At 39.5% G+C, this 24569-nt stretch overlaps 9 protein-coding genes and 1 long non-coding RNA gene across 11 annotated transcripts; 2 read left to right on the top strand and 8 right to left on the bottom strand.

The window, feature by feature from the left end:
• Positions 1 to 996: 996 nt before the first annotated feature.
• On the bottom strand, positions 997 to 6129 carry LOC116915811 (E3 ubiquitin-protein ligase NEDD4). The gene is given in 19 exon segments (XM_045169575.1): positions 997 to 2008; positions 2078 to 2247; positions 2326 to 2554; positions 2648 to 3010; positions 3082 to 3311; positions 3394 to 3518; positions 3584 to 3687; positions 3781 to 3898; positions 3991 to 4078; positions 4160 to 4225; positions 4381 to 4494; positions 4603 to 4742; positions 4811 to 4918; positions 4921 to 4941; positions 5093 to 5256; positions 5327 to 5526; positions 5591 to 5672; positions 5746 to 5822; positions 5965 to 6129. Coding segments are annotated over 19 exon segments (2559 nt in total). The 5' UTR covers positions 6022 to 6129; the 3' UTR covers positions 997 to 1905.
• Positions 6130 to 6333: 204 nt separating this feature from the next.
• Positions 6334 to 8889, bottom strand: LOC123466253 (integral membrane protein DGCR2/IDD-like). 2 transcript variants are annotated; one of them, XM_045169573.1, is made up of 8 exons: positions 8745 to 8889; positions 8497 to 8687; positions 8213 to 8420; positions 7838 to 8069; positions 7674 to 7767; positions 7446 to 7606; positions 7178 to 7387; positions 6334 to 7114 (listed from the first exon to the last, which is right to left on the bottom strand). In XM_045169573.1, exons 3-8 carry the CDS (start codon positions 8417 to 8419, stop codon positions 6891 to 6893), a joined length of 1128 nt encoding a protein of 375 aa, XP_045025508.1. In that variant the 5' UTR covers position 8420; positions 8497 to 8687; positions 8745 to 8889; the 3' UTR covers positions 6334 to 6890. The 2 variants fall into 2 exon arrangements, with proteins under 2 accessions (XP_045025508.1, XP_032776839.1); XM_032920948.2 differs by having other exon boundaries at positions 6334 to 7111; positions 8497 to 8833.
• A 374-nt stretch (positions 8890 to 9263) lies between these two features.
• LOC123470046 lies at positions 9264 to 10107 on the top strand. Its single transcript, XR_006643467.1, has 4 exons — positions 9264 to 9486; positions 9559 to 9666; positions 9836 to 9925; positions 9991 to 10107. It is a non-coding gene; the product is annotated as an uncharacterized LOC123470046 (long non-coding RNA).
• Positions 9553 to 10638, bottom strand: LOC116915818 (integral membrane protein DGCR2/IDD). The gene is made up of 5 exons (XM_032920951.2): positions 10496 to 10638; positions 10245 to 10342; positions 10113 to 10179; positions 9960 to 10046; positions 9553 to 9890 (listed from the first exon to the last, which is right to left on the bottom strand). The coding sequence occupies exons 1-5, from the start codon at positions 10578 to 10580 to the stop codon at positions 9811 to 9813; spliced, it is 417 nt and encodes a 138-aa protein (XP_032776842.1). The 5' UTR covers positions 10581 to 10638; the 3' UTR covers positions 9553 to 9810.
• A 336-nt stretch (positions 10639 to 10974) lies between these two features.
• On the bottom strand, positions 10975 to 12125 carry LOC116915817 (tubulin polyglutamylase complex subunit 2). The gene is made up of 5 exons (XM_032920949.2): positions 11990 to 12125; positions 11757 to 11924; positions 11547 to 11681; positions 11264 to 11486; positions 10975 to 11169 (listed from the first exon to the last, which is right to left on the bottom strand). The coding sequence occupies exons 1-5, from the start codon at positions 12072 to 12074 to the stop codon at positions 11028 to 11030; spliced, it is 753 nt and encodes a 250-aa protein (XP_032776840.1). The 5' UTR covers positions 12075 to 12125; the 3' UTR covers positions 10975 to 11027.
• Positions 12126 to 12149: 24 nt separating this feature from the next.
• On the bottom strand, positions 12150 to 15128 carry LOC123470043 (E3 ubiquitin-protein ligase RNF115-like). Its single transcript, XM_045169570.1, has 8 exons — positions 14964 to 15128; positions 14662 to 14784; positions 14459 to 14570; positions 14145 to 14334; positions 13920 to 14080; positions 13674 to 13837; positions 13457 to 13605; positions 12150 to 13319 (listed from the first exon to the last, which is right to left on the bottom strand). Exons 1-8 carry the CDS (start codon positions 15042 to 15044, stop codon positions 13016 to 13018), a joined length of 1284 nt encoding a protein of 427 aa, XP_045025505.1. The 5' UTR covers positions 15045 to 15128; the 3' UTR covers positions 12150 to 13015.
• Positions 15129 to 15837: 709 nt separating this feature from the next.
• Positions 15838 to 16641, top strand: LOC116915821. The gene has a single exon (XM_032920952.2). It carries the CDS (start codon positions 15838 to 15840, stop codon positions 16639 to 16641), a length of 804 nt encoding a protein of 267 aa, XP_032776843.2.
• A 641-nt stretch (positions 16642 to 17282) lies between these two features.
• On the bottom strand, positions 17283 to 18087 carry LOC116915828 (larval cuticle protein 65Ag1). The gene is made up of 3 exons (XM_032920962.2): positions 18064 to 18087; positions 17830 to 17981; positions 17283 to 17737 (listed from the first exon to the last, which is right to left on the bottom strand). Exons 1-3 carry the CDS (start codon positions 18070 to 18072, stop codon positions 17380 to 17382), a joined length of 519 nt encoding a protein of 172 aa, XP_032776853.1. The 5' UTR covers positions 18073 to 18087; the 3' UTR covers positions 17283 to 17379.
• A 933-nt stretch (positions 18088 to 19020) lies between these two features.
• LOC123470052 (larval cuticle protein 65Ag1-like) lies at positions 19021 to 19905 on the bottom strand. Its single transcript, XM_045169581.1, has 3 exons — positions 19755 to 19905; positions 19517 to 19668; positions 19021 to 19420 (listed from the first exon to the last, which is right to left on the bottom strand). Exons 1-3 carry the CDS (start codon positions 19761 to 19763, stop codon positions 19063 to 19065), a joined length of 519 nt encoding a protein of 172 aa, XP_045025516.1. The 5' UTR covers positions 19764 to 19905; the 3' UTR covers positions 19021 to 19062.
• A 1598-nt stretch (positions 19906 to 21503) lies between these two features.
• Positions 21504 to 23773, bottom strand: LOC123470053. The gene is made up of 4 exons (XM_045169585.1): positions 23052 to 23773; positions 22759 to 22937; positions 22387 to 22523; positions 21504 to 22064 (listed from the first exon to the last, which is right to left on the bottom strand). The coding sequence occupies exons 1-4, from the start codon at positions 23052 to 23054 to the stop codon at positions 22030 to 22032; spliced, it is 354 nt and encodes a 117-aa protein (XP_045025520.1). The 5' UTR covers positions 23055 to 23773; the 3' UTR covers positions 21504 to 22029.
• Between the last annotated feature and the right edge of the window lie 796 nt (positions 23774 to 24569).

Genomic DNA, 24569 nt, shown 5'->3' on the forward strand with positions numbered 1-24569 from the left:
GTTTCAACAACTTTTTAAAAATATGTTTTATTACCATTTTTACAGCCTATGCGATCACGACAAGTCAGTGTGATGCTTGATTGGGTGAAATAGACTGCGAAAACCGTGTTAAGTCGGACACGATGGAACGTTTCGTTTCCGGTATCATTGCGGTCACAGTTCCTTTTGAGTAATTTAAAAAATGAGTTCCGACTCAATGCGCATCATTTATAGGTGCAAGGTATCCAGGGATCCAGCGCCAGCTTTATGTAACGTACTTTTTCAACTTTCTAGACTGGAAAATGCTAAAACTCAAGTTGCTTTAATCAATTAATCGATCGAATTCCATTTCATCAAGAGTTTAAACAGCCCAGAAAAGATTCGAAATGACAGATCGTACGCACCGTCTAACTCACAGAGGTAAACGAATGTGTGAAGGGCAGTGTACATCGACGTACATTATCATGCAAATTGGAAACGCAAAAGTACGTCTTTGCCGGACTCACCTACTTTTAAGGTAGAGACCTGGGCAACGCGAACGATTTGTCGTATCCTTGCCAGACTGATTTGGTACAGTTGGATTTTAACTGACCTATCAACTACTCACCTCGAGTGTAACCTAGAAAATCTTTGACTGTAAACTTACATAATTAAGCATTCAAAGAAATAATTTTGCGGATAATTGCGCACGGTTTAGAAACCTAAAATGAGAATGAACAAGCCCCAGGGTTAGTAGTACAAATCAGAAAACATATAACTAGAGAGTTGTCAATTACGAAAGAAAACTGGAAAAAAAAAAAGAAAAAAAGGTCCCGAACCCCGTCGTTATCAGCGCGAGTGGCAGCCATATGGTACTTCAAAAGAAGATGGAAGCATATTAATGGCGTTGAATGTAGCACCGTTTCGTTTGGCTTCTTGAATTTGGTATGATTTATACTAAACCGTCTTTTTTGTGCTCCATTAGCCGTCAATTGAATCCTGTCCCAAGAAAGTAAATGGGCCGAGTGCCATTACGTATTGAGTAAATAGCTCTCATGTATTGAATTTGGGAAGATATTTTTAAATCTTCTTATGAACGCATAAAAGTCGGGAAGGGCTTGTTATTGCTGTAACAAAAGTAATGGAGAAACCCCCCCCCCCCAAACGAAGAGAACCAAAATGTTAAATATGATGCGAATATGAATCATTTAATCATTTTTTTTCGTTTACCGGGAAGGAAGAAGATTTAAAAAAATTGTAATAATAAAGAAGAGGGTATACTGTATAATAATATGTATCACACTGCGTAGAATAGTCGCGACAAACTAGACCGGAAAGGAAAAAAAAAAAGAAAAGAAAAAACAACGCACGCGGGCAAATGTCGGGATTACGTCGACGCGACGGGGCCAAAATTAAGTGATGCTGTGATTAATAATATTGCAACAATAGTACCAAACACGGGTTGGATGGAAAATAGAAAAAAAAGAAGGGAAATACTTCCTTCTTCGTTTCAACTCTTAGGTGATGCTCGAAATGGCAGAAGTCGAAACCCCAGAATGAAACTCCGTGCGCTCTGCTCATGGACACACATGTGCAGGCATGTCGGAGTTCACGTTTTCTTTATAAAAAAAAAAAGAGAGAAAGAAAGAGGCAGAAGGAGAGAGAAAGATATGCAAAAAGAGATAGAAAAAAAAAAATACCAACTGTACACTACCCAAGGAAGGGGGAGGGATTAGCCATCCATAAGAATCGGAAACAAACAGGATCGTTTTTCGGGGCAAAGGATAGAAATCGACTAAACGACACGAACCATCGGTGGAATGAATGACCTTACACATCTTACAGTGGGAGGGAAGGAGGATATTAATTGGAACCAGAGAAACTCTACAGGAAAAAAATCAAAAACACGTGCAATCAAGAATCCCTTTCCAATAGATGAGCGGCAGTTTAATCTACGCCAGCGAATCCTTCGGATCCTTCAATGGCTTTGATCAATTTCTCTCTTAACTGTTGGTAACTCTCATAGGGTGGCAAGTCCAAACGATTGAAACTGAATTGGAGAAGCAGAACATTTCTCATTTCAATTCCATGTCAAAGAATAAATGGCTTTGAGACTTACCATGTATGAGCACGAGGAAAATTGTTTGGCGTACCCCACTTTTCGATTGTAAATGGTTGTGGGCCATTGCTTCCATACAGTTCTTTAAATCCATTCATCGGGACACGAGATGTCCCCGTAACGAATTGTAGGACACGAGAACGCATTTCGGGATTGAACGATAAAACCACCTGAAAAAGAAATGTCAAGAATTACGTTTCTATGACGCTAATAAAATAAAAAATACAACAAATTAGAGTGGCACTTACTCTCCAGAACCACTGCACCACCATGTGGTTGGCATTGTAATCGCCTTTGTAATTTGTGTGTTCTCTCCAGTCTTTGACGTCGATGGTGCCAATCCCGCACATCAATAATTCGAGTTCATTTTCATCGAAGATCTTAAGCATGGAGAGTGGGATTAAATCCTTGAAACCATCGAGGAAGGCACGCATCTGAGCCTCAACGCGAGACACAAACCTCCACTGGATCACCAAGCTGTTAACGTAAACAGTACGCAACAGTTAATAATTAGTTGAACACGTTATGGAAAGACAAGTAATTATAAAAAAAAAATAAATATTCGCTTACTTGATGTATTCATGTTTGTTGTCATTGGTGACAGGAATATTCGTTCCGTTGGGTTTTAGCTCTCGCTGAATGGTTTTGCCAAAGCTTTCCTCGTCGACAGCAAAATTAAGATCCAACTCACTCGGATCGTTCTCTTTGATCCAAACAAGTGAGTTGAAATATTCGGTATCAACCGACTCCATATCTTTTAATTCGATGGGCTTTTCCAACATCATTTTGTAAAAGGGGCGAATGAAGAATCCATCAAGCAGTTTGCCGTGGTAAACCGCCATACCAGCTACACGGCCAATAAACTTGAAGTAGGAAAGATGATCTTCGGTACACAGTCCCGACATTGGGTTGATTTGCAACGTGTAGTTGTCCCTGCAGAGAAAATGATAAATGATGACGTCTCGATTGACACTCGTATGCATTACGACTTATTCTAAACTTACATTGCAGAATATTCAAAGAGGCCGTAGTATGGGTTGAACATTTCTTTAGAGAGAAGGAAAAACCATTCGCGAGCAACACCACCATAATCGAGTCCGACTTCACCGTCAAATTCCACCCAAAGTTTTGTCTTGAGCAGCTCTGGCCGTGCGACGGTATTGATAATTCGGTACGAGTCTTCCAGAATTGAAGCTCGATGAACTTTAATTTCAAATTTGTTGGGAATGTTTGCCTGAAGGCAAAATAAAAGAAAATTACGAACCGAAAGATAAAAATTCAACAACTACTTATTTTCTAAACAGTTGTCAATTTACTGGTTTCTTAAGTTGCGACTTGAAGAAATCGTATTTCCGCTTATAGTCGCGTGAGTATGGAACAGCCGGGCCAGCAATGTTAGGATTCGACATACGTGGGTCTTCCCACTGGGTAATTCGGGTATCTGCATGTCAAAAACGTTTTACGTCAGCCGTTTCGATTACCACCTGACGGCCACTTTCTACTTACTGTGATCGATGTAGAAGATTCTTCCATCGGAATGGATTCGTTCCTCCCAGCCTTCTGGAAGTGGCCCTAGCGCTTCTTCTTGGAAACTTTTGTTTCCAGGACTCCTGCAAGAATTTAGGTTCATTAAACTTGTTGTTATTGTTCACTATTTTTCCATTTTTTTTTTTAGAAACCCTACGAAAAACGTTTGGACATACTGATTCTGACGAGGTAGTGTCGACGGTCTACCCGATCTTGGGTCCACCCAAGTGGTGGCTCGTTTGTTATGATCGATAAAAAATAGTCGTCCATTCGGAGCAACCTGGACAGTCCAGCCTTATGTTGCCGAACGATTAAAATTATGAGTATTGCTACTAATTTTTCTTATTATTGTTTGTTTTTTTCGTAATGTTAAATTTTTAACGTACCTGGGGGTAAGCCATCACTATTAGGCACAACTGCAGGTCTAGTTGGAGTGGAGGACGTACCATTAGCAACCTGTTCTCCCTCAATGGTCTAAAGAATTGAAAAGCACGTCATGAGCAGGGTCAACTCTTTCCAAAAAGGGGAAGAAATAGATGCTGGTTTAAAATTTACCGTTACGGAGTGACGAGGTGACGCCGGACTAGGTCTTGGACTTCCGTTAATTTGTACCTCTCTTAACTAAAAACAAAACAGAAAAAAACAAAAACAAAACAGGATCGAGTAAATAAAAACCCGTCACGCTCCATACGACTATATACATTAGATCGCCAATCTACGTCGCATAATCTAGCTGTCTCTACGACTGTAGCAATGCACAGAGAGGATAGGCAAACCTGTTCATCGCCCTCTGCAGTTTCATCCCAATACTCATCGTATTCATCATCATCATCTAGCTCATCATCGTCATCAAAATAATCATCAAGTTCATCATCTTCATACTCATCCTCCTCAAATAGTTTCATTATTTTCCGAAGAAGCATGCAGAAGAAAGAGCCAGATTTTATAAGTTCATTAAAATGTAAACGGTCACCCAAGAAGAACGAGATTTACTGTACCTGATCAGCAATACCGGCGGCTGCATCTAATCCAGCTTGAAGTGGATGGGCATCGTCCGATATGTGATAGCGACGTTGCATATCTGACCCAGCTGTTTCGAGGTTACGTTCGCGTGCCAATTGCTGCTCCTGAATCACGGCTTTTATGAGAAAAAAAAATTCTTGGTGATTTTTGTGACATAACAAGCTTTACATGCATCTCCCTTACCCGGCTGGATAGACGGTCTCTCCCATTGAGTGGTGCGAGCAATGTGATTCACGTAATAGGTTCGCCCGTTAGCATCTTGACGTTCTTCCCAACCAGAAGGTAGAGGGCCGACTGCGTCGTGGCGTTGGCTACTTCTGGAGTGGAAGAGCTTCCCTGAACGTAAATGGGCTGTATTGCAGAAATATCATTAAATGGGCAGTCAAGCACCAATACACAAATTCTATGAAGAAATCCTATTTACCCTGGCGGGCTGCTCTACTTGTGCCTGACCAACACTGGTGCCCCCATCTGTCGAGTCTACCATTTCCCAACCGGGTTCGGGATCCTGACTTTGCGGTTCTGTGGCAGCGGGCAAAGCGGTGGCTACCGTACTTTCCGAGACTTCATTTGGATCAGGGATGTATGCATGGTATAGTTGGAGATGTCCTTTGACCTTGGAGCGAGCACTTCGAAAATAAACACAAAAAGATTGTAGGTGGGACGGAAAATATAACAAATACGTCAATGTAAACGGACCTTCGTGGTCGAAGAATGTAATATTTTCTGGGTATGCTTGTATCAGGAAGTTCCTTAGGAAGTCCTACTAATGGAAGTTCCACCATTCCAAGGAAGTCATCTCGTGTCAAGCGATTTTCATCAAACACTTCCATCACTAGCTTATGCTCTGAAGGTTTAACACGAAAGATAAATTCTTCATCCCATTTTGGATTTAATGTCTGCAAGAATAAATTCTTAACTTTAAAATAAAACATTAGTAATTCCTTCTTGATTTCAACTTACCCTCTTCTTCGTTTTTGTTAACACTGAATCAATCACTTGCTCTCCATTAGTTGCCACCAAGTCAATTCTTACATAAGGATCACTAAATTTCAAGGAAAATCATGAGCCAACAAAATTTGAAAAACAGAAAGATATTTCATATCAAAATTTATTACCTTGCACCAAATATGTCTTTCTTACAAAGGTTATGTCCAGCAATTACGCGTAAACGAAGTAAACTTGTAGGCTCAGGCTAAACAAACAAACAAAAATTATACAAACTACTAAACAAACAAACCTTCTTTAAAAAAAAAGACAGTAAAACAATCTGCATCCGACCAGATCTGTCCAGCTCAAAAAATTTCTTTTTTCAGAATCACTACATATACACGTACCATTGCGTTATTAAGCCCACTATTAGGCTCATAACCATAGACACGAGTTTCGGCCATACAAATTTTTCTTATCTTGTTACTTTACGGTGATAAAACCTTTCGTAGCTTGGGCAACTTTTCAGATTTAAAAATTGCACCAATTGTTCGAAAAAATGTAGTCTTCACGCCCAACGCACAATGCACAGAACAAGAACAGGAGAGCAGACAAACTGACTGACGACAAGTCGTCCGCGGAGAATTGATGAAAATCAGCTGGTCAAAGTCACGTGACTCATCGATTGCGACGAAGCGACAAAAAAGCTCCGGTTACAAGCGCTTAAAAAACCGTCTTAAATTAAAACGAAAAACAAAACAAAAAACAAACAAAAGTACACTTCAACTCAATTTATTTGTTTGTTCGAAAGTGGTCGGCAGTAGACATTAGACTACCATTACAATTCTGAAATTAGGGGGCGTGATTAAATAGCACGAGAAATCTGCTCTACAAGCACCTACCGTCACCGGCTGGATTGCCATGAGGATTATTAATGACGTATGTGCCCATCAATAGGTGACTGTGATTTTCGAATCCCTATTCTACGAACTTGCTTTACATAATCGAAACATTGTAACGAAGGTTATCAATGTTTCGGGAAAAAAACCTTATAAATCATAATTAATGAAAAATTTTCAAGTAGAAAATTACCTAAATGATAAACAAAATGTTAACCACGTGAAGGCCTTTGAAAAAAAAAAATACATGGAGAAGCCCCACATAGTCGCATTAAAAAAAAAGAAATGCGAGTAAAAAAGAGACAACGAGAGCAGAATCAATACATAAACAGTCAAACGAGATCTTCTAGACTGAAGTAGCAGATTTTTTTTTTTTTTTACTAAATACTGCTTTAGGTAGATACTTGATGCTGCTATAGGATTAGTAGACAAAATCAATGAGAGCCAAGATGGACAATTGATGCGGCAGATGAAGAGGAAGAAGTGCTCAAAGTCCCAGGTTGGACGTGGCTCGAACTGCTTGTGCAGCTGCTTGTATCTGAGCAGTCCAGGGCAAGTTGTAGGCTGAATCGTTGAATGGCAACTTCGGCTGGGGAACGTTCTCTTGGTAGGTTCAAACTGTTCCTCCATTGAGCAGAAGGAAGCTCGTCCCCATCTTCTGTTAAGATGGTTTAAAATTCAACGGCTGTACCGTTTTCTAGGCTTAAAAAACTGATCTTACCTCTGACTGGTGAGAAGTTTTCTTCGATCTCGTTCATAGCTGGAGTGGAAATAGAGGCAAGAACTTCGGCGTAGCTAGGCGGAGGAGTACCAGCGTCCAAAAAATCGCCGGAATCTAATGTATCATTGCTCCGTCGCACCAACGATACGTGACTGAGTGGCGCGTCATTCACCAAATCATTTGACGGAGCCGATGGAACAGCTAAAAGACCTATAAATGTAACGCTTACAATAATGCTGTTGATTATGCTTTGTTTGCATTTGTTCACTTGTTGTTTCACGAATGGTTTCGTGATCTTCAATTGTTAGACGGTTCGTTGGATTTTCAGAGTATGGTGGCGGATAATCTGTAGCAGATGAACTAGGTAGTTTCCACATCACACACATTGGAGATTGATGCTCCCCAAGATTTATCAATGGTTGGGGTTGTCTTTTTGAGAGTAATGAGTCATCAATTAAAGATGGATTCTTGTGTACAACATGCCCAATACTACTACCTGCTCAAATGCCCAGTACTACTTGTAAGGTCTCCATGGTCATAACTAACTATGCTACTAGATGGAATTGTGTCACCTTCCATCTCATGGCAAGCTAATGTGGTAAAAGTAACATTTTGCTTTTGACAATGTTTTAAAAATTATAAATTAATCATTCTAATTACCTGAGTGCCTCCGTGCACGTCGTCTTTTTAAACGATAAAAAAGGAAAACTAGCAGAGCAAGTGAAAGTACAGCAGTTATGGCAGTTGCAACTAAACGGAAACCCAAATCACCACCAATCCAGGTGTCACCTCCCCAGGTGACATCCACTGAGCCTTCATCGTTTCCCCCTTCAGTGTTGTCCAAACAAATAAATTCACAGCAAGAACTTCCAATTCTGAAGGATTTGCAATCCTGGAAAATATTCATACAGAAATGTTGAAATGAAAAGGTGTTTGAAATTCAAAAAAATTTATTAAAAAATATCTTTAAGCTAAAGTTAGTCTTATATTATTTCATATAAAATTTTCAATTAAAATCAAATTGTTCACAGGCACCTTGGGAGCAGCACACAAAACAGCCTGGCACCATTTTGGTTTTCCTCCATCACAAAGACAGACTGTACATGAATCAGGACCTGGAACATAATGATTCCCACCAGTGATTGTCCTTCCATTAATATCTTGGCAGCTCTCTCCAAAAACTCCAATTTCATCCTCCTGTGAGCTATCAGGAGTGGCAACAAGGAACCTTTCACCAGGCATTCTAAAGTTGTTGTGTGTAAATATTTATTAAAACCAGCACTAGTTTCCTCTAAGAATTAATTGGCTAAGCAGTTTACCTGGGAATCACGTCACGCCAAGTCACGAAAAGAATAGGATAGCAATATTTTCCTGTTTGTCAATTTATCCAGTTTTCAAATTGCAGGTCGACTCGGGAACTTGACTTTGAAAAGTTAGATAGTAACAAAGCCATATAGAGTATTAAGGTACTCTATTTTGTAAATAAACCGCCTCACGTGAAAGAAAAAATCTAAAAATTATTTTTGGCGGTGATAACAATCACTTTGATAAGAACACTTTATCGTACGGCAGGTATAATCCAGATAACCATGAGTATACCGCAGCGTTCAGCTCGCTAAAACGACTGACACTGCTTATTAAGAAATGGAACTGGGTAGATAAACAAATGCAAGACCTGACGACTGACCTGCCACCTAGATCGTACAGATGCTAGATCTACACCACAGGAAGTCGTGGGTTGGTCATGGGTATGGCAATGTCTTTTACCCCGTAGAGCCATCAAACTTTTTTCATACAAAGATGGAAAGGAATGCAAAGGCAATAAACACGTTTCTAGATCTAAAAATTCAGACCTTCCATCGAAAAAGACAATAAACTTTTTACAAACTTGTGTTGTTTGTTTCTTTCAAAGATGCATGTAGCCATGTTTCCGGTATTAGTAGATCGATGTTTTCTTCTCTCTCACACTAATTAATTATAAAGCCATACAAATAATGCCCTTAAATAATAATTTTTTTTACATTTTAGACATCATAGATCATGAAGGATAGGATAGATATTACATACCAATATTTTATTTTTTTATTTTTTTTATATACAGACTAAAACTTTTTCCGATTTTGTTCTTTTGTGTTTTTAGTTCGGCGCCGTAAAAATGCGTGCCAAGCTTGGCAAAATTTTATGGCTGTGCATGGGTAGTAGATGTAAACAATACGCACCAGACCATTTTCAGTAGTGTCTACATTTACTCTGCGCCCAACCTTTGAAGCCGATGTTTGAAGAAAGCTTATCCTTTCACGCTTTCAGTGGTGGGTGTATTATATTTTTGGATCTCGTATTTCCTAACGCCTAAAATACTAAAGAAGTAACCCTAATTCTAGCTATACGAAGTTTATTGAAAACGGATATATAATAACGGAGCTACACACCATTTGACGCTCTTCATATCGTCATTATTCCCTAAGGAACACAATACGCCCAACAGAAGGGTACAAAGACCGCATTTTTCTAGAAACGTGATAAATAGTATAATAGGACAATCATAATGTTTTAATAATTATCGAGTAATAGATTGGCTTAAAATATTCAGAATTAACGGGAACGAGATTCATGCAAACTTAATATTAACACATCTAAATCTTCACTTTCTTTTCGTAGATGGACGAATGGTCGACTAATGCCACATCAGCGTCAGACTTGTTCAGCAATGTGCCTGAAGTTTTAAATAAATAGTTATTTATGGATGAGGTAAGACAAAGTTGCTTTTTCACAGAACTGTCACCTGTTGCCATTTTACGGTTCTTTCTATGCAGGTAATAGACAAATATACCAATCATCAGTAGGGAGAGTAAGCAGAAGCCACATATGACTGAATGCAATAATAACATTAGTTCTTGTGTTTTCAAATAAACTTTATGTTTTTCATCAAACTAACCTTCGACAACTCTATCCATACATATGAATTCACAGCAAGATTTTCCTGTAGTATAGAATAAGCAATCCTGAAAAAATTACCAAGACAAGAGATTAGTTATTGAAATTTCATAAAGTTAATAGAAAATATAACCTCTGAAGCTGCACAACGAACAGCCTGACACCAAAGATTTTTCCCATGTTCACAAAGACATAAAACGCAAGGGTCCGAGCCGGGAATGTAAGTGCTTCCTGTAGTTTCAGGAGAGAAAATGTATATACATATATATTAAAAAAAAAAAAAAAAAAAAAAAAAACAATAACAAAATAAACAAACTACGAGACACGCAAAAGTACGGCAAGCCAAGCTTTTGGTGTAATGAATAAATACTCTTAGTTATGTACCTGATGGAATAGTAACGTTTTGAAAGTCTAAGCAGTGGTCTTCTACGTGATTTATGTTTTTATGTCCGTCCATCACTGTAATCATTCTGGTAAATCCGATTTTTCAGTTGCGTTAATTAAACAAACTGTCGAGGGAGACAACAATAACCTCCATTTTGCTGTGCTTACTGTCCATGCCATCTAGCTGCGTGAATCTGTATTACGCAATCTGGAACAACGTGTTATCGCTACGCAACACACACATATCTCGGGCTACGATGTTTATGGTAGCACAGTTCCTCCCTCGTTCGGTCTTCCCCCTACAAACCCAGTGGCCTACTGCGCACTTGCGGATATGGTCTAAACTAGTGCCTACATTCTGGTGTCTGCGCAGACGGTCAATGGATCGTGACTTTAAATATTTATGCAACGGTTTTTTAATGAAAACAACCAGTCGTCTTCCTATACATTGAGTATAAATCAAATATACCAGTTTGCAATTGGCGATAGTCTATTACGACACCCAGTTTATTGCTATGTCCTTCCTCCACGTTTACAAATAATTATCTTGGTGTTTTGTTTGCTTTGAAAATGCTCTTATCGAGTACGTTGACTGGATAAGCAGTCCGATTTTCCGTTTCCTCTGATTTCCAGTTGGGATGGGAAAGGTATGGCGCGAAGTAGGCATACAATTGCTGTAATAAAAATTTAAGTTAACATTAATAATAAGATATTGCGGAAATGGAATCGACAAAAGTAAAGCCTGTATGCAAACTACAGGCTCCATACGGCTTGTTAACAATAAAGTGCATGAAGGTCGTTGATACTTTGTTCCAGTAAGAAAGTTCCATTTTCAGGTGGACTAGTGGCCAATCAGGCAGGCCCATATAAAGCAACATAAGACGGAGATAAGCGGTTAGACTTTCGGCTATTTGATGTAGTTGCCCTTGACTACTCAGGTAATGAACTGAGCTGTTCATCGTGCCTTTTGTTATCAGCAGAACGACACTTCCTATGTCGATAGAACAATCTTAGATTTTCTTCTTTTCGTGTTCCTTTCGAACGGGCTTACCTTGAGAAAAATTGGTATCAATTACAAACAAACGCGTAGATCCATCATATTTATCAGGGCTTTTAAAAGGCTCATTGACCGGACACAACTCCGTAAGTACGTTGATATGCATTTTCCCCACAGGATAATTATGATCTGAACAGAACGTTGAAATCAGTGATTCAACAAAAAGTGATTAAAAATTAACTTTTCACTTTATACTTTACCCACCAGCTATGCGAAATTTCCAGGTTAATTCAAATCCGTTGGAAGCTAAGTAAAAATTCTTAACCTCATCGGGCAATAAAATGGAATGCAACTGCTCCCAATGTAGCAAAGCAAGAGTCTCGCAGCCATATTTCTCGTCCAATTTCAAATCGACTATCCCTTGTATTGACTCTATTGTAATTAGTAGAAAACAGGAGTAAAAGATATTACACATGTTCGTTAAAGCGGTTACTTACGCAAATATGTGCTCAAGTCCAACGTTAAATAGCGGTAAAAATCACTTCGCAACTGATCGTTGAAATTTGCAACCGGATAAGCCATCCCACTAACAGAGGTATCAACATTTTCAGGTGTCCATGGTAACCTAGTGTGAAACAAAATGCGAAGCCTATAAAGAACTGACAAACTCACAGTTGTATTTGTTTTCCCGCTCCTTGCTTCAATGGAACACACTCATATAAACTAATCTGGTTTGAGACTGACACGACTCGATAATTTGTTTTCTCTTACCAATTTCAACAACGGAAGGGGTTAGATAAAAAGAAAGTTCAAAGGATATCGTGAGGCTCTGCGCGTTATTCATTTTCCTTATTCATTTTTCCCTCATTCCAATCGCCACTACTTTTTATATTCATAGTTAGCTTGATTTCTAATAAAAATGGGAGATTTAGACTCGGCTGCATCAAAATTTACCCAGTGAAGCGATTTTTTCTCAAAAATAATAATAAAAATAAATAATAATAATAATAGAAAAAAAAAAATCGTAATAGGTAAAGGGAAAACGATAGTTAACTTCACCACTAATCAAAAAGATACACATTTTACATGGGCCAAGTCAAATAAATCGTGACTGAGTTAATTCAAAGAAAAAACTAGGTTCTTTCACTCGCAAATTTGACGAATTTTAACAGGGTGAAAATACGCACAATCCACTAATTACGAAAACTGAAGAATAAACAATCCGGAAGTGCCACGTAATTGGGGCACAACTCTAAACTGGAGACGACAGTTTTCTCTCCTTCCGTTTTCAGTAAACTGGAACTTCGTGTTGTATACGGAGTGTTTCTACATGTAAAACACATTCAGTCTGTAGTCTCATTTTACAATATGTTGGGCCCGCGAGTCACTGCCTTGACAAATGCAAGATTTATCCTTACAGCGTGCGAGTTTCTCCAAGGGATAGAAAAGTAAAGGGAATTTGGGTAGAGAAGAGCTATGGTCTTGTTATTTTCTTGAAGAAGTAGCTTATTCCAATCATCGGTTTAATCATAATCGTCTTCAAAGGGATTCGGTTGGCCACGGCCTCTTCCCGTTGGACGATGGTGAGTCCGCTGATGAGCACTTGCACCGTTGCTGGAGTCTTCGTCTTCGTCATTGCTTTCCTGACCTCCCGGCCGATCTCTGCTGCTGCGTAAGTTGTAAGAATGTTGCCGGGCAAAAGGAGAGAGAGGACTAATTGAAATCTCACGCCCCTGCGGCTGTTGGGACGACGAAGCCGCTGAAGAGGATGAATGATACGGGGAATTGGACGATGACTGTCCTCCGCTAAGCGCGTTGGTGATTGATCTAAAACGTTAAGCCATAGCTTCGTTAACTTGTTCTATTAGGAGACAACAGAGACACAACGAATAAATTTGTGGAACAATGTTTTTAAGTAGAAAGCTCCAAGAAAAGCTGAAACATTGATATAATAGTTTTCGTACCCAATCAAGGAAGAAATGACAGATCCGGCTCCTGTTTGGGCATGTCTAGCACTGTTCAACCACGAAATTCCGCTGGAACTGTTGGTGTTATTGCTGCTGTTAGATGACGTACTTGGTTCTGGGGCAGATGCACTTTCGCTTTCCGCTGACTTTAAAATGGAAAAATAAAGAATTCAGACAAAGAATTTATTAGGGTTTTTTTGTATGCTGAACCTACCCCTGAGTCATCGTTGAGAGCCTTCCTACATATTGGGCAGGTTCCGTGTAATTGCAGCCATGGCACAATGCATTGTGTGTGATAATAATGCTCACACACTAGTTTTCTGACTGGTTCAGCAAGTTTAAAATCTTCCCAACAAACTGAGCACTGCAAACTTTGTTCTGTGATCGTTGAATAAAACGTAAGTCTTCGTCTGGCTAAGAAATATGTACACAGCATATTTGGAAATGATTTAGAACTAACCGATTTGTTGCTGGTCGATCTCAACAGTAGGGATCTGAGAGATTTTATCTTTGGCCATAGGTGGTGGACCAGTGCCATCCATTTGATTCAATAACTGCGTGATAATAGCATCCAAGCCTGCGCGGCCGAAGGCGTAATCACCAGGATTGCCATACATGAACCTACGACAACGTTCAGGGTTAGAAATGTTGGATTTTAATCATACTGTTCATTGAAACTACTTACATAGGTGAGCCTTGAGCTTGTAACGCTGCTGGATCAAAATCAAATCCCGATAGGTTTATAATGAATTCCTGAATAATATTTTCCAAGGGAGCCATTTGACGATCGCTGTTGGTTCTTCGTCGAGTCGACCGCACAGGCAGATTAAAAGCGACATGTTGTCTTCTTCGTCGTGTTGCTGTACCGCTGCTAGCTAAACAAAATAAGTTGGTAACATTAATAATAACAATTGGGACTGTTAGCAATGATACAAACAAAATAATAAAAACATAAGATGCAGCTACTACACATGTTCTAACTTAGAGACACTAGTATACCTCCAGAAGATGTGGATGAAGGCTCTTCGTCTTCCCTTTCACCATTACTGGCAGCTTGTGGTGTAGTATGGTGGGCATCACGTAAACTACCAAGAAAGTTATGAGTGAAGAGCTGAATAAAAGAAGAAACAATAAGTATGAAGAATACTCTTTGAATCATAAAACAGGACACAAAAATCTGTAGTTGATAAACAAAAACTTACTTCTCCTATAGATGTAACCATTTCAGCATCTCCATCATCGCTAGATTCATCGCTGAAGGACTGTTGTGGTGGGAGCTCCATTTCCTCAATGAAGCCACTGTTACATCTTGGACATTTGAAACCCTATAGTTAAGATTAGATTAAAATATAGTCTTTGTATTCCTCTTCAGTACTATGTAATGCTTCAATTTCTTGACACGTCCCAAATTAGTCTCCCTTCCCTTTTTTTTACGACTAAGGGAACAAGAGACCAGCTGGAAACACAATAAAACACATTTCGGCAATCGTCTATGTATTCTTACCGGAAGGACATGCGGAATTTCCACGTTACATCGATGGCAAAAGAACCGGTTGGATGAGTTTGGCTCTGAAACAGCCGCCATTCTTGCAGAAAATTGAAACAAATAGTCCTATCGTAGGGAACGACAAACGAACACCTAACAGACGGACTCCCACTCGAGACAAAATACCAGATTGGAACTGATACGATTTCGTCATGACTTTGGTTCATAAGTTTGTTCGTAGATGGCGTAGTGGAATTTGGAATTCGGAATAACCCATAACCCATTTCGTAACAAACAAAAAAAGCGATATAATTATTAAAATTTTTATTTTACGATTTTAAGATTTTAATCCTTTTCCACGCCACCACGTTAAGCTGCTCACCCCAATAGACTTTGCCCTAAGTGTCATATGGTTGATTAGTCCTTTTAGTCCAATCTTTTGTGAATGAAGAAAGAAGCAGAAAATCTCAACTTGTACAGTTTACTCAGTTTGAGACATGTTGATTAATTGTTAACAAATTCTTGATTGCTGTTTAGTTAAAAAAGATAGCTGACATTTATTTTTAGCAAAGGCGCATTCGTGCCTGTAAATAGAAACAACATGCAAGTACCGCAACCCTCCTTCCTAGCAACGGTCGCCTTGACAATTTAAATAAACGTGACACGTAACGTAATTGGAATACCGATAAACGAACAATGACGGTAAAATAATACGCACTTAAAGCAGAAAAAAGAAATTTTCCATATCTTCTCCTTCGAAGATACAAATACAATTACCTGGAGAAAACTGACTTGCGGAAGCAAACCATTGATGCACTGTGTACATAAATGTCGTCGATTCCCCATCCTCCTATTTAACGTTGGCCGAACCCATTGAATAGACAGCAATAAAATGTCTCCTTACTTCTCGCTTTGCAAGAAAGCAATGATTCGTTCGAAAGAATTTGAATTTTACTACAAACAGGACGCGAGCCATGGGGCCATTCTGAAGATTGCCGAAAAGGCGATAGCTGCTAACAGGATCTATGTCACTCTTGATGTCGCCATAGAACTTTGCGAACGACTGGAATTACTGGAACAACTTTATCAAGAGTTCAGACCCCTACCGGAGAATGGGCAGCTCGGCTACCAGGAGATTGTGGAACCGGAATCGACATACCAATTGGAATTAAGCGTCCGTAGACATCGACAAAATTTGCAGATTACGCAGAGCAAAAAGAGATTGACGCGCGGGCCACCTGATAACATTAACGTACCGGACATGAGCGATTTCCGTCAAGAACTGGTTGAGCTGGTGGAAAACTTGTCAATCCATTGTTTTGAACTAGGTGTTGAAACGGATGAATCCGGACTGTCGAAGATGGTTCGAGGTAATCGGATCGCTGTTATCTATTGCCCTGTCCGTCCGTGGCCATGGACACATTCATATCAAAGGCAGCAACTTCTCCTTGATCCGCAGTTAGTTGGACTGATCCTTTTCGACCGTAACGTTCACAGAATTCGTCACTACTGCGAGCGTGTCTATCCTGATTTGATGGTGGATGCTTATGTAGACATTGACTACGATTACGACGAATGGAGTGTCTTTTACGAAAACCTGAAAGTCCGCTGGATTCGTCGCGGTCAACAATTCCGCATCAACGAACGACCTGGAACACTGTCTCTGAAACACGAAGATCAATGGTTTACTGCATAAGTGAACTGCAAACCCAGAACAAACCAGATGTCTGTTTTGATTGTTCGTAATTGCATGCTGATGCATTCTGATAATAAACATTTGATGAGTTTCAAATAATATAGTTTGTTTTGTTTTATTCATTTGGTTTCACTACTCGGCAATGCAAAGCTGAGCTACTCTCGAATTATAGTTTTAAAAAGAGCCATATTATCTACCAATCTGAACACTATAATTACAACAAAGTTAAGGTTAAACTTAGTTAACCCTTAAACCGCCGTCAATACCTCACCGAACGTTGTCTTTCATGAAACTGGCAACTCGGAAATCGGTGACACTCAGAGTTTTAGGTTCGATTGACCTCCGGATGTCGATAACTCATTGCCGCACATTTGATGGGATCCTGTGGCTCTGATGAACTGAATACACGTAGTAGTAACGAAATGGCATAAGAGGATGTTGCCAGGTAAGAAATTGACGACCATACACACTGATACTGGCAGGTACATTCAAATTCCACCAAAACCACACTTCTGGAGTTTTAGTTGAAGAAAATAGTTGTACTGAGTCACAAACTGAAGCTATTCTCTACGAATGTTGACATCGGTGTTATGTCCTTAAATCCTTGTGTTGCCGGATTGTAGAATACAATCCATAGTGTGTAAGATATTCTATGAGTTTATTTACAACGATGCATTCCATAAAAAGTGCACAGAATACATTGAAATAATTTATGTGCTTCTGTCAAAGAATTATTCTTTAATAAATTTTGAAGCCCTTTCCGTTGAAGGGAATGTGAACTGGGGCAACGGGGAGTTCGTATTCGTGGACGGGGGCGACGGGGAGAACGTATTCGTGGACGGGAGCAACTGGGAGTTCGTAAACATGGACGGGAGCAACGGGCAAGTGGTCACCTTTGGGTTGGAATCCAGCGTTATCAGCAGCCCAGGTCAAAGTGAATTTCTCGCCTTCAGGGGAAACCCAGTAAGAAGATCCCTTGTTGGTGTTGCCAAAGACTTCCGCGGTGTATTCCTTGCCGTAGTCATCGACGGTAGTGACGGTGAATTTCTTTTGCTCCTGGGCTTCCTCACGGGTGGTGTAGTCAGACTGGGCGTAGCTTTGATATACAAATTGCGCGATTTCTTTTAGCACTTTGCGGAGGTATGAATGGCAACAGAGAGAGCTGTAAGTGAAAACGTAAAAACATACTTCCACTTTCCACTGCCATCAACGTTACGCTCGTCAGATTGGCCGGTGACGGTGATTTCGGGGTATTTGGAGTCCTTCTCGTACGTCTTTTCGTATGGTTTGTAGCTGGACGGAGCGGCGGCAGCAATTGCCAAGACAGCAGCGATAACAAACTATGGGAAAATTATTAAGTTTAAACATAGTAGATCAGTTTGAATTGCAAGTTAAACAGGAGCTAACAATGTTACTCTTTACCAGTTTCATGTTGAATTCGGTTAGTTTGCAGGATAACTGATGCTTCTGGTGTGGCAAGTGTGTGCTTATATAGTCCGGTGAAGGGAACAATCTATACGATCGACTGACCTATTTGTACTAGACGAATCTCAGCAAGATAAAGTTTCGTTCGGTGAGGTCCGAGAAAACCCTTCTCTTTGTCAGTCCCGTCTCGCTAAGCGTCATGCATATCATTAGTTAAAACATAAATCTTTTGATTTTCAAATTAGGTAATAGCCCAGTTTTGATTCGATGTTCGATTTTTTTTTTCTGTATATAGTATGGTGTAAGGGCCTACCTTAATCTTTCACGCAAAACCTGGTGTTAAATTCATTAAATCTAACATTTACAGATGGACCCGTCAAGTTTTTAAGTACGATTTGACTTCAGGAGGAACCGCCTGCTACCTATCCGCTTATGACTTGATTCTTACCGGAGAAGTAATACTAACAGTGACCCTGCGCAATGGCTTAAAAATGCCCTTTCAATGCCGCAATGTTAGTCTGCAACAAAAACTTTTACTTAATTCATAACTGGGCGATAGTACCATAAGTACCCAATTGTTATTGGGGTTTGCGAAATTACTTTAAATGTGTGCAATTTTTATACTTCATCTCTGTTTACTTGTTATCAATTATTTTAGTAAACTGTGTTCCAGCTGACATCACTATTAAATAGTATTGAATTTTCAATGTTTAGCGATAATTGAACGTGTCTCAAAGACGCTTTGTGTCAGCTTATCGCATAGAACTGTAGAATGGAGTTTCAAATATTTTGAATTTCTCACATATTTCATCATCTGTCAGTTGGTGTATTGAGAATTGATTACCTTATCTCTGATTGCCTCTTTTAAAGTAGAACAAAAATCCATACTTTGTGCTTATATACTGTACAACAACGCATTCCATATAAATACGTAGCATAGAAGTGCGCATAGAGTTTGTTGAAATAATTTATTGTTTTCAATAAAAAAATTTTGGTTTAATAGATCTTGAAGCCCTTTCCGTTGAAGGGAATGTGAACTGGGGCAACGGGGAGTTCGTATTCGTGGACGGGAGCGACGGGGAGAACGTATTCATGGACAGGGGCAACTGGGAGTTCGTAAACATGGACGGGGGCAACGGGCAAGTGGTCACCTTTGGGTTGGAATCCAGCGTTATCAGCGGCCCAGGTCAAAGTGAATTTCTCGCCTTCAGGGGAAACCCAGTAAGAAGATCCCTTGTTGGTGTTGCCAAAGACTTCCGCGGTGTATTCCTTGCCGTAGTCATCGACGGTAGTGACGGTGAATTTCTTCTGCTCCTGGGCTTCCTCACGGGTGGTGTAGTCAGACTGGGCGTAGCTATGATATCATATAAATAACGAGGTTTCTTTTAGCACTTAGCGGAGGTATGAATTCTAACAGAAAGATTTGTGAGTGAAAAATGTAAGAACATACTTCCACTTTCCGCTGCCATCAACGTTACGCTCGTCGGATTGGCCGGTAACTGTGATTTCGGGGTATTTGTAGTCTTTCTCGTACGTCTTTTCATACGATTTGTAGCTGGATGGAACTGCGGCCGCAGTGGCGATGAGGACGGCGACGATTAACTTTAGAGGTCAAATTTGCGAGGTTATTTTTTTGTTGTAAAAATGTGAAAAGTCAGATGTTTTAGTAATGGGCATGAGTGACTTACGAATTTCATGGTTGGATACTTTGGTTAGCTGCAAGTAACTGATGTCTTTTGCCTCGGACAACTATGTATTTATACCTACGATGAAAGCTGTAAGACACGCTCTAGTTTTAGCTAACACACACCCCACTTGATGCCCTTTCGAATAGGCACATTCTCCGTAATTTTATATGCTAATGAGTTTCACGGAAAAACCACTTGGAATCTTTCCTACTGACCATAACCTTATTCTACCATTACTTTCAGACGCGATCGTAACATTATGCTCCTGACCGTCATATCCAGCTTTCTATTGATTTCTTTTCACTAGACTGTAAAACTCATTCTTGTTCGGCTTGGAGAGGTTGGAATACTTTTCTTTTTCGTGCTTCAAAAATTGTTTAAACAATATGTAAACAACCTTCAATGTTATACATTTCTTTCACGAGGCTTCTCGTTTGACAATAATTCATTCATTCATGCATGCACTTTCAACCATTTTTCCAGAAAAGAGAAATCGTTTCTGTGAAATCTATTCCAATAAACTTGTGTATCTTTTGATTCGCAGTAAAGAAAGGAATTTTTAAATCAAATTTTAAGAGCAAAACTCTAATCAATACAAAACTTATTACATCGATCTTTAACACTCATGACATAAGAGCATTCTTAAATCTGGTACCAAATTATGTTAAAGATCTGTAAAGCAAAAATCTTATAGTAAAAAGCTACCCTTTAATTTAATGCAATAACTGGGGAAACAACCTTCGCTTCAAGACGAAGGGTGTTGCTCGATAGCTGTGGTCAAGTAAGAAATGATTTGTCTCAACGATTTGCGTAAACACTATTAGGTGAACAACGAAAAGAAATTACCTTGACATTCGCTTGCTGAAGGCATTTCTCCTTGAAGCACTGCAATCAACCTGGCTACCACACAAGACGTCACCCTAACCGTTCTTTGAAAACATTTAGTAACATCCACTTCCGACATCACCTTTTTTCAACTAAACATTTCCATTAAGGAGACATTGAACTGCGATTGAAGCAACCATCAATATCCTCTTCTCACAAATGGCACAACTTAAAAAGACCAATACTAGACAGAGAACATGCATCGTTTGATATCCTGAGACGATGTGATGGGAACCCATTACTGATAGGCTACTACAGCACTCCTATTTCTACTTCTGTAAAACGTAACGTCGAAAATGAGTGGAGGAGAGGAGATCATTTGCTGTATGGGGGCGTAGAGAAGCAAAGGATAGGTTTGGAAAAAAAAAACGGAATTTAAGATCATATTAATGGATAATCATTCACTGCCGGAAGCGTTTTCTGTCGTTATAGGACAATATCAGTAGCCTATGTCCAAGGACGTCGCCATTAAGCGTACTACTTGCAAAAAGGAATATTTGAAGGATATTTGTCCTCGTCCGGCTCATCGATTTCTCAGCCTTCTGTTTGCACGTCACGATGTAAATCCTTAGGCTTGTCCTATTCTCATTTATACAAAGAAAAAAATTAAACAGTGACTTTAATTAGTTAAAGATCTTGTGGTTTTCAGATTGTTCACTGATTCAGTCTGCAAACTGGAAGTGATCACTTCATGAGAATGATATTGCAATGACAGTGATTAAGAAGAAGGTATGTTTCTTAAGGCTGAATTACAAACCCTTAAATGTCCGTCTCCACAAAATTCAGTGGCAAGGTCCTATCCATTGAATCGAACATTATTGTTCCCATATAGGCCATTAAGAAAAAATGAGAGGTTGGAATACATTGTTTTTGCTCCCTGTTTAAAATATTTGTGCCATTTTCTTACAAGTTTAACGAATTAATATTGAATTTTTAAATAGGAAAAGAACAGTTGTACGCGTAGAAATGAAAACAGAAACTGCGTCGCTTATGCAATCCATGTTTTTCAGGGCTGGAATGACCCTACATTTTCTGGGGCAAACATGAATCCGAGTCGTAGTGCTCTCAAAGGTCGGAAGATAAAATTTGGGCATTCAGTATGGTTTGTCAAAATTGGCATTTAAAGTCTACTTACATGTAATCGTAACTGCCAACGCCGCTTATTTTGTCTGCTAGATGGCACAATTTTAATGGACCTCGTACCTAGGGCTCGGCCCCGTCTCAAATCGGGAACACCGCATTCCCTCCCCGAAAAAAAGAGAATCGAGGAAGTTTGGTGCCAGGATTTTTTTTTTTCAGGTGCGGTTCAGTGCTAGTACCGGTGCTACACCGAAAGCACCGCTCCAGCCAATGGGGGTCGTCTTGTCAGTGACTTTGCCTCCATTATTTATTATGGAAATGTTCGTATCAGCTTCAATTTATGATCTAAACGCATACATAAATAAAATACCTAAATATGATATAAACAATAATGTAATATTAATAATGTAATATATTAGAAATAGATATGTGTGTATAATACATATTTTTTAAAGTGCTGAGGATGTGTGTAGTTTGTAAATAGTCTCAGATTGGTAAAATAAATAATCTTTCATAAGGAAAAAGAGAAGAAAAAGGTAAATTTCGCGGTAGATATAGGAAAGATTGAGAGGAGAAAGCGTAGGTATAAGGGTCTAATCGGGGAATGTTAACTGGGGTGGCCTTGCATTGAAATCGGGGATGGAAACGAGCATCGAAATCACCGCACCGATCACCGAAATCACTGCACCAAAAATAAAATCCCCGCATCGAATCAATGAAAAAGCTTCCCGATCTATTTGGGGCAGGGTCCTATTCGCACCGTTTCGGAGTAGGGCAATAGCTTGGTTCTGGCTGCCGCTGTTCCTGAGGAAAACAAAATTGTCAGGTATATACCAGGTTTATTCTGAGATAGGCGGGAGTACGACCCTCTGCTTGCTTCTTTTGACCTTTCGTAGCATATCAAGCGACGAAAACAATTAAAATTTAATGCTGGATAATAGGTAAATCGTTACGTGATATGCTACGCTTATATTATGTCAATAACAAGTTGGAACGTCGAAGCATTAAAAAAAAAATTCAAATAGAATTGTTTTCATACTTAGATCTATGTTCAGGAATTGGAGGAGGTGTAGGTAAATAGACACGGTTGGAGAGAACTCCTTCTTCAACAGCGATTTCGTCGACAACGAAAACGGGAACATTCTCAAGTTCGCGCAGGTGGATTGGAATAGCACATGCGAAGACTAAAAGACTCAGGAATACGCTCATCCTACCGTACTGAATCGAGCAAAAGAATTTTTACTAAAAATGGCGTACATTCAAATTAACCTTTGGTGCATTGAGTTAGTGTTGAGTTATAAGTATGGAGTATGTGACGGATGCCAGACTTACCATTTTAATGTTTAATTGAAAATGCTATTTTATGTGAGCGATGATGTCAAATTGTGTCGTTAGGAACTTCGGTTTTTGCTGTCGATTCTTCGTTGTTTTATATACAGATTCTGTTCAAATGAATTGACGCAAAGACTGTAGCACATGACAGAATGGAGTGCGTGCAAACGATGCAAGTGTGTACAGTCACCTTTCTGAAACGGGTGGCGTTACCAACGAGCGATAGCTGACGGTGACGAATCAAAACATTGCACTAGGAATGACATCTGTTGAAGTGAGGTGAACGACGCATTTCCGGAATGAAATCCAGTTCAGGAACGCACCCTGTGTATAATGAAATCGTTGCGATACATAGGACATCCACGAACACATTTAGTATGTGACTGTGCTACACACTGTCGGGCTCAACGTTCACAGTTTCTAAAACTATTTATCACGACCGAGACTGGTTGAATGTGTGTGCTCACTGCCATATTTACGTGCGTTGGCGAGGTCATTGGCCGTTGCGTGCACGAGTCAACTGCGTGAAATGACGTAGTTTCCTTTTTAAAATTGAATTTAAAGATGCTTAATAGTAGGGCAGAAACAATAAATATCCTATCGCAATAGCACTGGTAACTTCCCCGGAGCAATGCCAAAAACTGGAAATGCAAACGTTCGGTGTTAAAGATGAAAACAGACTGAGAAGAGAGAGAAAACGGCCCACTTCAGCTAATTCTAAGAAAATGACCTGTTTACTCCATCGAATTTTTCGTTCCATAACCCCAAACTTTTAGACCGGCAACAACGCAATTTTACGACATGGAAAGAAACTGAGAATGAAGGATAGGAGATCACCTGCGGTAAGAATCGCAGTGCAGTGAGGCAAAGTCTGAGTTCAATTAAATAAAATGTAAGCTCTTCTAAATGGCATACATACTCTACTATTCAATGACTGAAGTCTTAATATATCCGCCATCACGGGTACCAATTAAAAAGAGGAGTAAGAAATAATTTCCGTTCGTTACTTGTTTGTTTTTTTTCTCGAAATTTTATCCTGGGATTGACTTTAGTCTTGTTCGTCATCATCTGTTTGGATTCGGTCGGTAATATGAAGGCAATACCTTCTAATTTTTCAGTTCTTTGGCCGAAAAAAAAAACCGTTCCGTTTCCACAAAATTCGATCCCAACGTTAATTTCATCCAATCGAATATTTTTTATTAACACCCACCATTTAAAAAACGAGTGCTATAAATGAATTGTATTTAATCCTTTGTTTTTAATAGACTGTAGGGTCTATGACATTTTCAACCAAACCCACGTAACTAATATTGAATTTACTGAAAATGAAAAGGACTTTACGCAGAAATAAAAGAACAGTGGATCACTTATTTATTGCGAAAACTCTGGAATAGGGAGAGTATCCGTAACGTATAGTTCGTGGCTGTAACACGTACGTTGCGCGACAACTCAATAAAAAGGCTGAAAAGGCAATTTAACTTTTGTATTTGGCTACTCGCCAAGATTCCGCATGCTCGT

This window comes from Daphnia magna, linkage group LG2, assembly GCF_020631705.1.
Source record: "Daphnia magna isolate NIES linkage group LG2, ASM2063170v1.1, whole genome shotgun sequence".
In the NCBI taxonomy this organism is placed as follows: domain Eukaryota; kingdom Metazoa; phylum Arthropoda; class Branchiopoda; order Diplostraca; family Daphniidae; genus Daphnia; species Daphnia magna.